This window comes from Oncorhynchus mykiss, chromosome 10 (assembly GCF_013265735.2).
Source record: "Oncorhynchus mykiss isolate Arlee chromosome 10, USDA_OmykA_1.1, whole genome shotgun sequence".
NCBI classification, from domain to species: Eukaryota; Metazoa; Chordata; class Actinopteri; order Salmoniformes; family Salmonidae; genus Oncorhynchus; species Oncorhynchus mykiss.
The window spans coordinates 4718943-4738108 of NC_048574.1; the positions used below are offsets into that span (position 1 = coordinate 4718943).

Consider the following 19166-nt stretch of genomic DNA (forward strand, 5'->3'; position numbering starts at 1 on the left):
TAATATGTAACCATCTGAGTAGTAATAATATGTAACCATCTGAATAGTAATAATATGTAACCATCTGAATAATAATAATAATATGTAACCATCTGAATAGTAATAATATGTAACCATCTGAATAGTATTAATAATAATAATATCTCACCATCTGAATAGTAATAGTATGTAACCATCTGAATAGTATGTAACCATCTGAATAGTAATAGTATGTAACCATCTGAATAATAATAATATGTTACCATCTGAATAATAATAATATGTAACCATCTGAATAATAATAATATGTTACCATCTGAATAATAATAATATTTTACCATCTGAATAATAATAATATGTTACCATCTGAATAATAATAATATGTTACCATCTGATTAGTAATAGAATGTAACCATCTGAATAGTATGTAACCATCTGAATAGTAATAGTATGTAACCATCTGAATAATAATAATATGTTACCATCTGAATAATAATAATATGTTACCATCTGAATAGTAATAATAATAAGTAACAATCTACCATCTGAATAATAATAACAATAATATATAACCATCTGAATAGTAATAATAATAATATGTAACCATCTGAATAGTAATAACAATAATATATAACCATCTGAATAGTAATAATAATAATATGTAACCATCTGAATAGTAGTAATAATAATAATATGTAACCATCTGAATAGTAATAATAATATGTAACCATCTGAATAGTAATAATATTAATATGTAACCATCCGAATAGTAATAATAATAATATGTAACCATCTGAATAATAATAATAATATGTAACCATCTGAATTGTAATAATAATAATATGTAACCATCTGAATAGTAATGATAATACTATTTAACCATCTGAATAGTAATAATAATAATGATATGTAACCACCTGAATAATAATATGTAACCATCTGAATAGTAATAATGATAATAATATGTAACCATCTGAATAGCAATAATGATAATAATATGTAACCATCTGAATAGTAATAATATGTAACCATCTGAATAGTAATAATAGTAATATGTAACCATCTGAATAGTAATGTTAATAATTATAATATGTAACCATATGAATAGTAATAATAGTAATATGTAACTATCTGAATAGTAATGATAATAATTATAATATGTAACCATCTGAATAGTAATAATATTAATATGTAACCATCTGAATAGTAATAATATTAATATGTAACCATCTGAACAGTAATAATATTAATATGTTACCATCGGAATAGTAATAATAATAATATGTTACCATCTGAATAGTAATGATAATAATTAGAATATGTAACCATCTGAATATTAATAATAATAATATGTAACCATCTGAATAGTAATAATAATAATATGTAACCATCTGAATAGTAATAATATTAATATGTAACCATCTGAATAGTAATAATAATATGTAACCATCTGAATAATAGTAATATGTAACCATCTGAATAGTAATAATATGTAACCATCTGAAAAGTATTAATAATAATAATATCTAACCATCTGAATAGTAATAATAATAATATGTAACCATCTGAATAGTAATAATAATAATATATAACCATCTGAATAGTAATAATAATAATATGTAACCATCTGAATAGTAATAACAATAATATGTAACCATCTGAATAGTAATAATAATAATAATAATAATATGTAACCATCTGAATAGTAATAACAATAATATGTAACCATCTGAATAGTAATAATAATAATATCTAACCATCTGAATAGTAATAATAATATGTAACCATCTGAATAGTAATAATAATAATATGTAACAATCTGAATAGTAATAATATTAATATCTAACCATCTGAATAGTAATAATAATAATATGTAACCATCTGAATAGTAATAACAATAATATGTAACCATCTGAATAGTAATAATAATAATATCTAACCATCTGAATAGTAATAATAATAATATGTAACCATCTGAATAGTAATAATAATAATAATAATAATATGTAACCATCTGAATAGTAATAACAATAATATGTAACCATCTGAATAGTAATAATAATAATATCTAACCATCTGAATAGTAATAATAATATGTAACCATCTGAATAGTAATAATAATAATATGTAACAATCTGAATAGTAATAATAATAATATATAACCATCTGAATAGTAATAATAATAATATGTTACCATCTGAATAGTAATAATAATAATATATAACCATCTGAATAGTAATAATAATCATATGTAACCATCTGAATAGTAATAATAATAATATGTAACAATCTGAATAGTAATAATAATATATAACCATCTGAATAATAATAATAATAATATGTAACCATCTGAATAATAATAATAATATGTAACCATCTGAATAGTAATAATAATGATATGTAACCATCTGAATAGTAATGATAATACTATGTAACCATCTGAATAGTAATAATAATAATGATATGTAACCATCTGAATAGTAATAATATTAATATGTTACCATCGGAATAGTAATAATAATAATATGCAACCATCTGAATAGTAATGATAATAATTAGAATATGTAACCATCTGAATATTAATAATAATAATATGAAACCATTTGAATAGTAATAATAATAATATGTAACCATCTGAATATTAATAATAATAATATGAAACCATCTGAATAGTAATAATAATAATATGTAACCATCTGAATAGTAATAATAGTAATATGTAACCATCTGAATAGTAATAATAATATGTAACCATCTGAATAATAGTAATATGTAACCATCTGAATAGTAATAATATGTAACCATCTGAAAAGTATTAATAATAATAACATCTAACCATCTGAATAGTAATAATAATAATATGTAACCATCTGAATAGTAATATGTTACCATCTGAATAGTAATGATAATACTATGTAACCATCTGAATAATAATATGTAACCATCTGAATAGTAATATGTTACCATCTGAATAGTAATGATAATACTATGTAACCATCTGAATAATAATATGTAACCATCTGAATAGTAATAATGATAATAATATGTAACCATCTGAATAGTAATAATGATAATAATATGTAACCATCTGAATAGCAATAATGATAATAATATGTAACCATCTGAATAGTAATAATATGTAACCATCTGAATAGTAATAATAATAATATGTAACCATCTGAATAGTAATAATATTAATATGTAACCATCCGAATAGTAATAATAATAATATGTAACCATCTGAATAATAATAATAATATGTAACCATCTGAATTGTAATAATAATAATATGTAACCATCTGAATAGTAATGATAATACTATTTAACCATCTGAATAGTAATAATAATAATGATATGTAACCATCTGAATAATAATATGTAACCATCTGAATAGTAATAATGATAATAATATGTAACCGTCTGAATAGCAATAATGATAATAATATGTAACCATCTGAATAGTAATAATATGTAACCATCTGAATAGTAATAATAATAATTATAATATGTAACCATCTGAATAGTAATGTTAATAATTATAATATGTAACCATATGAATAGTAACAATAGTAATATATAACTTTCTGAATAGTAATGATAATAATTATAATATGTAACCATCTGAATAGTAATAATATTAATATGTAACCATCTGAATAGTAATAATATTAATATGTAACCATCTGAATAGTAATAATAATAATATGTAACCATCGGAATAGTAATAATAGTAATATGTAACCATCTGAATAGTAATAATATTAATATGTTACCATCGGAATAGTAATAATAATAATATGTAACCATCTGAATAGTAATGATAATAATTAGAATATGTAACCATCTGAATATTAATAATAATAATATGTTACCATCGGAATAGTAATAATAATGATATGTAACCATCTGAATAGTAATGATAATACTATGTAACCATCTGAATAGTAATAATAATAATGATATGTAACCATCTGAATAGTAATAATATTAATATGTTACCATCGGAATAGTAATAATAATAATATGCAACCATCTGAATAGTAATGATAATAATTAGAATATGTAACCATCTGAATATTAATAATAATAATATGAAACCATTTGAATAGTAATAATAATAATATGTAACCATCTGAATATTAATAATAATAATATGAAACCATCTGAATAGTAATAATAATAATATGTAACCATCTGAATAGTAATAATAGTAATATGTAACCATCTGAATAGTAATAATAATATGTAACCATCTGAATAATAGTAATATGTAACCATCTGAATAGTAATAATATGTAACCATCTGAAAAGTATTAATAATAATAACATCTAACCATCTGAATAGTAATAATAATAATATGTAACCATCTGAATAGTAATATGTTACCATCTGAATAGTAATGATAATACTATGTAACCATCTGAATAATAATATGTAACCATCTGAATAGTAATATGTTACCATCTGAATAGTAATGATAATACTATGTAACCATCTGAATAGTAATAACAATAATATATAACCATCTGAATAGTAATAATAATAATATGTAACCATCTGAATAGTAGTAATAATAATAATATGTAACCATCTGAATAGTAATAATAATATGTAACCATCTGAATAGTAATAATATTAATATGTAACCATCCGAATAGTAATAATAATAATATGTAACCATCTGAATAATAATAATAATATGTAACCATCTGAATTGTAATAATAATAATATGTAACCATCTGAATAGTAATGATAATACTATTTAACCATCTGAATAGTAATAATAATAATGATATGTAACCACCTGAATAATAATATGTAACCATCTGAATAGTAATAATGATAATAATATGTAACCATCTGAATAGCAATAATGATAATAATATGTAACCATCTGAATAGTAATAATATGTAACCATCTGAATAGTAATAATAGTAATATGTAACCATCTGAATAGTAATGTTAATAATTATAATATGTAACCATATGAATAGTAATAATAGTAATATGTAACTATCTGAATAGTAATGATAATAATTATAATATGTAACCATCTGAATAGTAATAATATTAATATGTAACCATCTGAATAGTAATAATATTAATATGTAACCATCTGAACAGTAATAATATTAATATGTTACCATCGGAATAGTAATAATAATAATATGTTACCATCTGAATAGTAATGATAATAATTAGAATATGTAACCATCTGAATATTAATAATAATAATATGTAACCATCTGAATAGTAATAATAATAATATGTAACCATCTGAATAGTAATAATATTAATATGTAACCATCTGAATAGTAATAATAATATGTAACCATCTGAATAATAGTAATATGTAACCATCTGAATAGTAATAATATGTAACCATCTGAAAAGTATTAATAATAATAATATCTAACCATCTGAATAGTAATAATAATAATATGTAACCATCTGAATAGTAATAATAATAATATATAACCATCTGAATAGTAATAATAATAATATGTAACCATCTGAATAGTAATAACAATAATATGTAACCATCTGAATAGTAATAATAATAATAATAATAATATGTAACCATCTGAATAGTAATAACAATAATATGTAACCATCTGAATAGTAATAATAATAATATCTAACCATCTGAATAGTAATAATAATATGTAACCATCTGAATAGTAATAATAATAATATGTAACAATCTGAATAGTAATAATATTAATATCTAACCATCTGAATAGTAATAATAATAATATGTAACCATCTGAATAGTAATAACAATAATATGTAACCATCTGAATAGTAATAATAATAATATCTAACCATCTGAATAGTAATAATAATAATATGTAACCATCTGAATAGTAATAATAATAATAATAATAATATGTAACCATCTGAATAGTAATAACAATAATATGTAACCATCTGAATAGTAATAATAATAATATCTAACCATCTGAATAGTAATAATAATATGTAACCATCTGAATAGTAATAATAATAATATGTAACAATCTGAATAGTAATAATAATAATATATAACCATCTGAATAGTAATAATAATAATATGTTACCATCTGAATAGTAATAATAATAATATATAACCATCTGAATAGTAATAATAATCATATGTAACCATCTGAATAGTAATAATAATAATATGTAACAATCTGAATAGTAATAATAATATATAACCATCTGAATAATAATAATAATAATATGTAACCATCTGAATAATAATAATAATATGTAACCATCTGAATAGTAATAATAATGATATGTAACCATCTGAATAGTAATGATAATACTATGTAACCATCTGAATAGTAATAATAATAATGATATGTAACCATCTGAATAGTAATAATATTAATATGTTACCATCGGAATAGTAATAATAATAATATGCAACCATCTGAATAGTAATGATAATAATTAGAATATGTAACCATCTGAATATTAATAATAATAATATGAAACCATTTGAATAGTAATAATAATAATATGTAACCATCTGAATATTAATAATAATAATATGAAACCATCTGAATAGTAATAATAATAATATGTAACCATCTGAATAGTAATAATAGTAATATGTAACCATCTGAATAGTAATAATAATATGTAACCATCTGAATAATAGTAATATGTAACCATCTGAATAGTAATAATATGTAACCATCTGAAAAGTATTAATAATAATAACATCTAACCATCTGAATAGTAATAATAATAATATGTAACCATCTGAATAGTAATATGTTACCATCTGAATAGTAATGATAATACTATGTAACCATCTGAATAATAATATGTAACCATCTGAATAGTAATATGTTACCATCTGAATAGTAATGATAATACTATGTAACCATCTGAATAATAATATGTAACCATCTGAATAGTAATAATGATAATAATATGTAACCATCTGAATAGTAATAATGATAATAATATGTAACCATCTGAATAGCAATAATGATAATAATATGTAACCATCTGAATAGTAATAATATGTAACCATCTGAATAGTAATAATAATAATATGTAACCATCTGAATAGTAATAATATTAATATGTAACCATCCGAATAGTAATAATAATAATATGTAACCATCTGAATAATAATAATAATATGTAACCATCTGAATTGTAATAATAATAATATGTAACCATCTGAATAGTAATGATAATACTATTTAACCATCTGAATAGTAATAATAATAATGATATGTAACCATCTGAATAATAATATGTAACCATCTGAATAGTAATAATGATAATAATATGTAACCGTCTGAATAGCAATAATGATAATAATATGTAACCATCTGAATAGTAATAATATGTAACCATCTGAATAGTAATAATAATAATTATAATATGTAACCATCTGAATAGTAATGTTAATAATTATAATATGTAACCATATGAATAGTAACAATAGTAATATATAACTTTCTGAATAGTAATGATAATAATTATAATATGTAACCATCTGAATAGTAATAATATTAATATGTAACCATCTGAATAGTAATAATATTAATATGTAACCATCTGAATAGTAATAATAATAATATGTAACCATCGGAATAGTAATAATAGTAATATGTAACCATCTGAATAGTAATAATATTAATATGTTACCATCGGAATAGTAATAATAATAATATGTAACCATCTGAATAGTAATGATAATAATTAGAATATGTAACCATCTGAATATTAATAATAATAATATGTAACCATCTGAATGGTAATAATAATAATATGTAACCATCTGAATAGTAATAATAGTAATATGTAACCATCTGAATAGTAATAATAATATGTAACCATCTGAATAATAGTAATATGTAACCATCTGAATAGTAATAATATGTAACCATCTGAAAAGTATTAATAATAATAATATATAACCATCTGAATAGTAATAATAATAATATCTAACCATCTGAATAGTAATAGTAATAATAATATATAACAATCTGAATAGTAATAATAATATATAACCATCTGAATAGTAATAATAATAACAATAATATGTAACCATCTGAATAATAATAATAATATGTAACCATCTGAATAGTAATAATAATGATATGTAACCATCTGAATAGTAATGATAATACTATGTAACCATCTGAATAGTAATAATAATAATGATATGTAACCATCTGAATAATAATATGTAACCATCTGAATAGTAATAATGATAATAATATGTAACCATCTGAATAGTAATAATGATAATAATATGTAACCATCTGAATAGCAATAATGATAATAATATGTAACCATCTGAATAGTAATAATATGTAACCATCTGAATAGTAATAATAGTAATATGTAACCATCTGCATAGTAATGTTAATAATTATAATATGTAACCATCTGAATAGTAATAATAGTAATATGTAACCATCTGAATAGTAATGATAATAATTATAAGATGTTACTATCTAAATAGTAATAATAGTAATATGTAACCATCTGAATAGTAATAATATTAATATGTTACCATCGGAATAGTAATAATAGTAATATTTAACCATCTGAATAGTAATAATATTAATAATAATAATATGTAACCATCTGAATAGTAATAATAATAATAATATGTAACCATCTGAATAGTAATAATAATATGTAACCATCTGAATAGTAATAATAATATGTAACCATCTGAATAATAATAATAATATGTAACCATCTGAATAGTAACAATAGTAATATGTAACCATCTGAATAGTAATATGTTACCATCTGAATAATAATAATATGTTACCATCTGAATAGTAATAATAATAAGTAACAATCTACCATCTGAGTAGTAATAACAATAATATATAACCATCTGAATAGTAATAATAATAATATGTAACCATCTGAATAGTAACAATAGTAATATGTAACCATCTGAATAGTAATATGTTACCATCTGAATAATAATAATATGTTACCATCTGAATAGTAATAATAATAAGTAACAATCTACCATCTGAGTAGTAATAACAATAATATATAACCATCTGAATAGTAATAATAATAATATGTAACAATCTGAATAGGAATAATAATAATATGTAACCATCTGAATTGTAATAATAATAATATGTAACCATCTGAATAATAATAATAACATGTAACCATCTGAATTGTAATAATAATAATATGTAACCATCTGAATAGTAATGATAATACTATGTAACCATCTGAATAGTAATAATAATAATGATATGTAACCATCTAAATAATAATATGTAACCATCTGAATAGTAATATTGATAATAATATGTAACCATCTGAATAGTAATAATGATAATAATATGTAACCATCTGAATAGCAATAATGATAATAATATGTAACCATCTGAATAGTAATAATATGTAACCACCTGAATTGTAATAATAGTAATATGTAACCATCTGAATAGTAATGTTAATAATTATAATATGTAACCATATGAATAGTAATAATAGTAATATGTAACCATCTGAATAGTAATGTTAATAATTATAATATATAACCATCTGAATAGTAATATGTAACCATCTGAGTAGTAATAATATGTAACCATCTGAATAGTAATAATATGTAACCATCTGAATAATAATAATAATATGTAACCATCTGAATAGTAATAATATGTAACCATCTGAATAGTATTAATAATAATAATATCTCACCATCTGAATAGTAATAGTATGTAACCATCTGAATAGTATGTAACCATCTGAATAGTAATAGTATGTAACCATCTGAATAATAATAATATGTTACCATCTGAATAATAATAATATGTAACCATCTGAATAATAATAACATGTTACCATCTGAATAATAATAATATGTTACCATCTGAATAATAATAATATGTTACCATCTGAATAATAATAATATGTTACCATCTGATTAGTAATAGAATGTAACCATCTGAATAGTATGTAACCATCTGAATAGTAATAGTATGTAACCATCTGAATAATAATAATATGTTACCATCTGAATAATAATAATATGTTACCATCTGAATAGTAATAATAATAAGTAACAATCTACCATCTGAGTAATAATAACAATAATATATAACCATCTGAATAGTAATAATAATAATATGTAACCATCTGAATAGTAATAACAATAATATATAACCATCTGAATAGTAATAATAATAATATGTAACCATCTGAATAGTAGTAATAATAATAATATGTAACCATCTGAATAGTAATAATAATATGTAACCATCTGAATAGTAATAATATTAATATGTAACCATCCGAATAGTAATAATAATAATATGTAACCATCTGAATAATAATAATAATATGTAACCATCTGAATTGTAATAATAATAATATGTAACCATCTGAATAGTAATGATAATACTATTTAACCATCTGAATAGTAATAATAATAATGATATGTAACCACCTGAATAATAATATGTAACCATCTGAATAGTAATAATGATAATAATATGTAACCATCTGAATAGCAATAATGATAATAATATGTAACCATCTGAATAGTAATAATATGTAACCATCTGAATAGTAATAATAGTAATATGTAACCATCTGAATAGTAATGTTAATAATTATAATATGTAACCATATGAATAGTAATAATAGTAATATGTAACTATCTGAATAGTAATGATAATAATTATAATATATAACCATCTGAATAGTAATAATATTAATATGTAACCATCTGAATAGTAATAATATTAATATGTAACCATCTGAATAGTAATAATAATAATATGTAACCATCGGAATAGTAATAATAGTAATATGTAACCATCTGAACAGTAATAATATTAATATGTTACCATCGGAATAGTAATAATAATAATATGTTACCATCTGAATAGTAATGATAATAATTAGAATATGTAACCATCTGAATATTAATAATAATAATATGTAACCATCTGAATAGTAATAATAATAATATGTAACCATCTGAATAGTAATAATATTAATATGTAACCATCTGAATAGTAATAATAATATGTAACCATCTGAATAATAGTAATATGTAACCATCTGAATAGTAATAATATGTAACCATCTGAAAAGTATTAATAATAATAATATCTAACGATCTGAATAGTAATAATAATAATATGTAACCATCTGAATAGTAATAATAATAATATATAACCATCTGAATAGTAATAATAATAATATGTAACCATCTGAATAGTAATAACAATAATATGTAACCATCTGAATAGTAATAATAATAATAATAATAATATGTTACCATCTGAATAGTAATAATAATAATATATAACCATCTGAATAGTAATAATAATAATAATAATAATATGTTACCATCTGAATAGCAATAATAATAATATGTAACCATCTGAATAGTAATAATAGTAATAATAATAATAATAATAATATTTTACCGTCTGAATAGTAATAATAATAATATATAACCATCTGAATAGTAATAACAATAATATGTAACCATCTGAATAGTAATAACAATAATATGTAACCATCTGAATAGTAATAATAATAATATGTAACCATCTGAATAGTAATAATAATAATAATAATAATATTTTACCATCTGAATAGTAATAATAATAATATATAACCATCTGAATAGTAATAACAATAATATGTAACCATCTGAATAGTAATAACAATAATATGTAACCATCTGAATAGTAATAATAATAATATGTAACCATCTGAATAGTAATAATAATAATAATAATAATATGTTACCATCTGAATAGTAATAATAATAATATATAACCATCTGAATAGTAATAATAATATTATGTAACCATCTGAATAGTAATAACAATAATATGTAACCATCTGAATAGTAATAATAATAATATCTAACCATCTGAATAGTAATAATAATAATATCTAACCATCTGAATAGTAATAATAATAATATGTAACCATCTGAATAGTAATAACAATAATATGTAACCATCTGAATAGTAATAATAATAATATGTTACCATCTGAATAGTAATAATAATAATATGTAACCATCTGAATAGTAATAACAATAATATGTAACCATCTGAATAGTAATAATAATAATATCTAACCATCTGAATAGTAATAATAATAATATGTAACCATCTGAATAGTAATAATAATAATAATAATAATATGTAACCATCTGAATAGTAATAACAATAATATGTAACCATCTGAATAGTAATAATAATAATATCTAACCATCTGAATAGTAATAATAATATGTAACCATCTGAATAGTAATAATAATAATATGTAACAATCTGAATAGTAATAATAATAATATATAACCATCTGAATAGTAATAATAATAATATGTTACCATCTGAATAGTAATAATAATAATATATAACCATCTGAATAGTAATAATAATCATATGTAACCATCTGAATAGTAATAATAATAATATGTAACAATCTGAATAGTAATAATAATATATAACCATCTGAATAATAATAATAATAATATGTAACCATCTGAATAATAATAATAATATGTAACCATCTGAATAGTAATAATAATGATATGTAACCATCTGAATAGTAATGATAATACTATGTAACCATCTGAATAGTAATAATAATAATGATATGTAACCATCTGAATAGTAATAATATTAGTATGTTACCATCGGAATAGTAATAATAATAATATGCAACCATCTGAATAGTAATGATAATAATTAGAATATGTAACCATCTGAATATTAATAATAATAATATGAAACCATCTGAATAGTAATAATAATAATATGTAACCATCTGAATATTAATAATAATAATATGAAACCATCTGAATAGTAATAATAATAATATGTAACCATCTGAATAGTAATAATAGTAATATGTAACCATCTGAATAGTAATAATATGTAACCATCTGAAAAGTATTAATAATAATAATATCTAACCATCTGAATAGTAATAATAATAATATGTAACCATCTGAATAGTAATATGTTACCATCTGAATAGTAATGATAATACTATGTAACCATCTGAATAATAATATGTAACCATCTGAATAGTAATATGTTACCATCTGAATAGTAATGATAATACTATGTAACCATCTGAATAATAATATGTAACAATCTGAATAGTAATAATAATATATAACCATCTGAATAGTAATAATAATAATAATATGTAACCATCTGAATAGTAATATGTTACCATCTAAATAGTAATGATAATACTATGTAACCATCTGAATAATAATATGTAACCATCTGAATAGTAATATGTTACCATCTGAATAGTAATGATAATACTATGTAACCATCTGAATAATAATATGTAACAATCTGAATAGTAATAATAATATATAACCATCTGAATAGTAATAATATGTAACCATCTGAATAGTAATAATAATGATATGTAACCATCTGAATAGTAATGATAATACTATGTAACCATCTGAATAATAATATGTAACCATCTGAATAGTAATAATGATAATAATATGTAACCATCTGAATAGTAATAATGATAATAATATGTAACCATCTGAATAGCAATAATGATAATAATATGTAACCATCTGAATAGTAATAATATGTAACCATCTGAATAGTAATAATAGTAATATGTAACCATCTGCACAGTAATGTTAATAATTATAATATGTAACCATCTGAATAGTAACAATAGTAATATGTAACCATCTGAATAGTAATATGTTACCATCTGAATAATAATAATATGTTACCATCTGAATAGTAATAATAATAAGTAACAATCTACCATCTGAGTAGTAAAACAATAATATATAACCATCTGAATAGTAATAATAATAATATGTAACAATCTGAATAGTAATAATAATAATATGTAACAATCTGAATAGTAATAACAATAATAATAATATGTAACCATCTGAATAGTAATAACAATAATAATATGTAACCATCTGAATAATAATAGTAATATGTAACCATCGGAATAGTAATAATAATAATATGTAACCATCTGAATAGTAATGATAATAATTATAATATGTAACTATCTGAATAGTAATGATAATTATAATAATAATAATATGTAACCATCTGAATAATAATAATATGTAACCATCTGAATAGTAATAATAGTAATATGTTACCATCGGAATGGTAATAATGATAATAATATGTAACCATCTGAATAGTAATAATTATAATAATATGTAACCATCTGAATAGCAATAATGATAATAATATGTAACCATCTGAATAGTAATAATATGTAACCATCTGAATAGTAATAATAGTAATAATATGTAACCATCTGAATAGTAATACTAATAATAATATGTAACCATCTGAATAATAATAATAATAATATGTAACCAGCTGAATAGTAATAATAGTAATAATATGTAACCATCTGAATAGTAATAATAATAATATGTAACCATCTGAATAGTAATAATAATAATGATATGTAACCATCTGAATAATAATATGTAACCATCTGAATAGTAATAATGATAATAATATGTAACCATCTGAATAGTAATAACAATAATATATAACCATCTGAATAGTAATAATAATAATAATAATAATATGTAACCATCTGAATAGTGATAATAATAATATGTAACCATCTGAATAATAATAATAATATGTAACCATCTGAATAGTAATAATAATCATATGTAACCATCTGAATAGTAATGATAATACTATGTAACCATCTGAATAGTAATAATAATAATGATATGTAACCATCTGAATAATAATATGTAACCATCTGAAAGTAATAATGATAATAATATGTAACCATCTGAATAGTAATAATAGTAATATGTAACCATCTGAATAGTAATGATAATAATTATAAGATGTTACCATCTGAATAGTAATAATAATAATATGTAACCATCTGAATAGTAATAATATTAATATGTTACCATCGGAATAGTAATAATAATAATATGTAACCATCTGAATAGTAATAATAATAATAATATGTAACCATCTGAATAGTAATAATAATATGTAACCATCTGAATAGTAATAATAGTAATATGTAACCATCTGAATAGTAATAATAATAATATGTAACCATCTGAATAGTAATAATAATAATAATATGTAACCATCTGAATAGTAATAATAATATGTAACCATCGGAATAGTAATAATAATAATATGTAACCATCTGAATAGTAATAATAATAATAATATGTAACCATCTGAATAGTAATAATAATAATAATATGTAACCATCTGAATAATAATAATAATATATGTACCCATCTGAATAGTAATAATAGTAATATGTAACCATCTGAATAGTAAAATGTAACCATCTGAATAGTAATAATATGTAACCATCTGAATAATAATATGTTACCATCTGAATAATAATAATATGTTACCATCTGAGTAGTAATAACAATAATATATAACCATCTGAATAGTAATAATAATAATATGTAACCATCTGAATAGTAATGATAATACTATGTAACCATCTGAATAGTAATAATAATAATAATAATATGTAACCATCTGAATAGTAATAATAATAATAATAATATGTAACCATCTGAATAATAATAGTAATATGTAACCATCGGAATAGTAATAATAATAATATGTAACCATCTGAATAGTAATGATAATAATAATAATATGTAACCATCTGAATAGTAATAATAATAATAATAATATGTAACCATCTGAATAATAATAGTAATAATAATATGTAACCATCTGAATAGTAATAATAATAATAATAATATGTAACCATCTGAATAATAATAGTAATATGTAACCATCGGAATAGTAATAATAATAATATGTAACCATCTGAATAGTAATGATAATAATTATAATATGTAACCATCTGAATAGTAATGATAATTATAATAATAATAATATGTAACCATCTGAATAATAATAATAATATGTAACCATCTGAATAGTAATAATAGTAATATGTTACCATCGGAATGGTAATAATAGTAATATGTAACCATCTGAATAGTAATAATATTAATATGTTACCATCGGAATAGTAATAATAATAATATGTAACCATCTGAATAGTAATGATAATAATTATAATATGTAACCATCTGAATAGTAATAATAATAATAATAATAATATGTACCCATCTGAATAGTAATAATAGTAATATGTAACCATCTGAATAGTAATATGTAACCATCTGAATAGTAATAATATGTAACCATCTGAATAGTAATAATATGTAACCATCTGAATAGTAATAATAATAACATATAACCATTTGAATAATAATAATAGTAATATGTAACCATCTGAATAGTAATAATATTAATAATATGTAACCATCTGAATAGTAATAATAATATGTAACCATCTGAATAATAATAATAGTAATATGTAACCATCTGAATAGTAATGATATGTAACCATCTGAATAGTAATAATATTAATAATATGTAACCATCTGAATAGTAATAATAATATGTAACCATCTGAATAATAATAATAGTAATATGTAACCATCTGAATAGTAATGATATGTAACCATCTGAATAATAATATGTAACCATCTGAATAGTAATGATAATAATTATAATATGTAACCATCTGAATAGTAATATTAATAATAATAATATGTAACCATCTGAATAGTAATAATAATAACATATAACCATTTGAATAATAATAATAGTAATATGTAACCATCTGAATAGTAATAATATTAATAATATGTAACCATCTGAATAGTAATAATAATAATATGTAACCATCTGAATAATAATAATAGTAATATGTAACCATCTGAATAGTAATGATATGTAACCATCTGAATAATAATATGTAACCATCTGAATAGTAATGATAATAATTATAATATGTAACCATCTGAATAATAATAATAATAATAATATGTAACCATCTGAATAATAATATGTAACCATCTGAATAGTAATAATAATAATATGTAACCATCTGAATAATAATAATAGTAATATGTAACCATCTGAATAGTAATAATAATAATAATAATAATAATAATAATAATATGTAACCATCTGAATAGTAATACTAATAGTAATATGTAACAATCTGAATAGTAATAATAATAGTAATATGTAACCATCTGAATAGTAATAATATGTAACCATCTGAATAATAATATGTAACCATCAGAATAATAATAATAATAATATATAACCATCTGAATAGTAATAATAATAATAACATGTAACCATCTGAAAAGTAATAATAATAATAATAATATATAACCATCTGAATAGTAATAATAATAATATGTAACCATCTGAATAGTAATACTAATAATAACATGTAACCATCTGAAAAGTAATAATAATAATATGTAACCATCTGAATAGTAGTAATAATAATATGTAACCATCTGAATAGTAATAATAATAATAATAATATGTAACCATCTGAATAGTAATAATAATATGTAACCATCTGAATAATAGTAATAATAATAATATGTTACCTTCTGAATAATAATGATTTGTAACCAAGTGTCTGAGAGGGAGTTTAACACACACAAAAGACACAAACCGCAAGCAGGGTAGGGTCATTCAGGTCTTTGTATGTGTGTGTGACATAACCTCTCCTCCCCCCCTCCCCCTCTTCTCCCCGTCTCTCTCTAGATGAGGGTGAAGGATCCAGTGAAAGGCATGGTGGCTCTGGAGGACTGATGAGACTGGAGGAAGACTGACTGACCCTGCTGCTGTTACACTGGTATACTCCTCTCCTCTGCTGGATGCCTCTAACCTACACTGCTGGTAGTTCCCTTATGGAACCAATCATTATCTGGCTTTATAAACCATCATTGTGTTCTATTGGAACCAGTAGATTCTAGAGCTGCTACATCTTGAACCATAGTGGTGGTTCATATTTACAGTATCTCTCTCTCTCTCTCTCTCTCATCAGAACTGTAAACCGACCGACACCAGCTGATTCTACCCTCCTTCTCCTCTTGCTCTGTCAACAATAGCTTCTCTGAAAAAATCTCTTTCTGTCTTTCTTTCTTTCTCTCTCGATCTTTCTTTCCATCTTATCTCCCTCATCCTGTTATTGAAGATCTTCACAAGCCAGGCTAGGTTAGGTTTCTGTAGAGGTGTGTGTTTGGTGTAGCTGTCTGTCTTATAGTACTAGTGTTTAGGGGGAGTCGGGTGATGAGGAAGGGGAGGAGTGTTTGTGTGTGTGTGGGTTGGTCTGTGTTTAAGGATCTGTCTTACGCATGCCTGTGACTTCCTGCCCTCTCTCCTCCTCCTCTTCATTCTCTTCCTCCTCTTTCTCTGTATCCTTCCCTTCCTTCAGTACAAACAATATTCTACCTTTCTCATGGAATGGAAGCCTCAACCTCCCCTCCCTCCATCTGTCCATCCCACCATACTGCCATCATTCTGTCCATCCCACCATACTGCCATCATTCTGTCCATCCCACCATACTCCCATCATTCTGTCCATCCCACCATACTGCCATCATTCTGTCCATCCCACCATACTGCCATCATTCTGTCCATCCCACCATACTGCCATCATTCTGTCCATCCCACCATACTGCCATCATTCTGTCCATCCCACCATACTGCCATCATTCTGTCCATCCCACCATACTGCCATCATTCTGTCCATCCCACCATACTGCCATCATTCTGTCCATCCCAACATACTGCCACCATTCTGTCCATCCCACCATACTGCCATCATTCTGTCCATCCCACCATACTGCCATCATTCTGTCCATCCCACCATACTGCCATCATTCTGTCCATCCCACCATACTGCCATCATTCTGTCCATCCCACCATACTGCCATCATTCCATTCACCCCTCCCTCCATCTGTCCATCCCACCATACTGCCATCATTCCATACATCCCTCCCTCCATCTGTCCATCCCACCATACTGCCATCATTCCATACATCCCTCCCTCCATCTGTCCATCCCACCATACTGCCATCATTCCATACATCCCTCCCTCCATCTGTCCATCCCTCCATACTGCCATCATTCCATACATCCCTCCCTCCATACTGCCATCATTCTGTCCATCCCACCATACTGCACTGCCATCATTCCATACATCCCTCCCTCCATACTGCCATCATTCTGTCCATCCCTCCCTCCATCTCTCAGTCCATTGAGCGTCTCCATGATATCAG

General features: G+C 23.0%; 1 protein-coding gene across 1 annotated transcript in view; it reads left to right on the forward strand.

Moving 5' to 3' along the window:
- LOC110534815 (phosphatidylinositol transfer protein alpha isoform) overlaps nt 1-18062 on the forward strand; it is a 149776-nt gene extending 131714 nt beyond the window's left edge. Inside the window, exons 11-12 of the mRNA XM_036989524.1 lie at nt 17646-17736; nt 17929-18062. Coding sequence (XP_036845419.1) covers nt 17646-17693 — 48 coding nt within the window. The 3' untranslated portion in view covers nt 17694-17736; nt 17929-18062. The remainder of the gene's footprint in view (nt 1-17645; nt 17737-17928) is intronic.
- Nucleotides 18063-19166: the final 1104 nt, after the last annotated feature.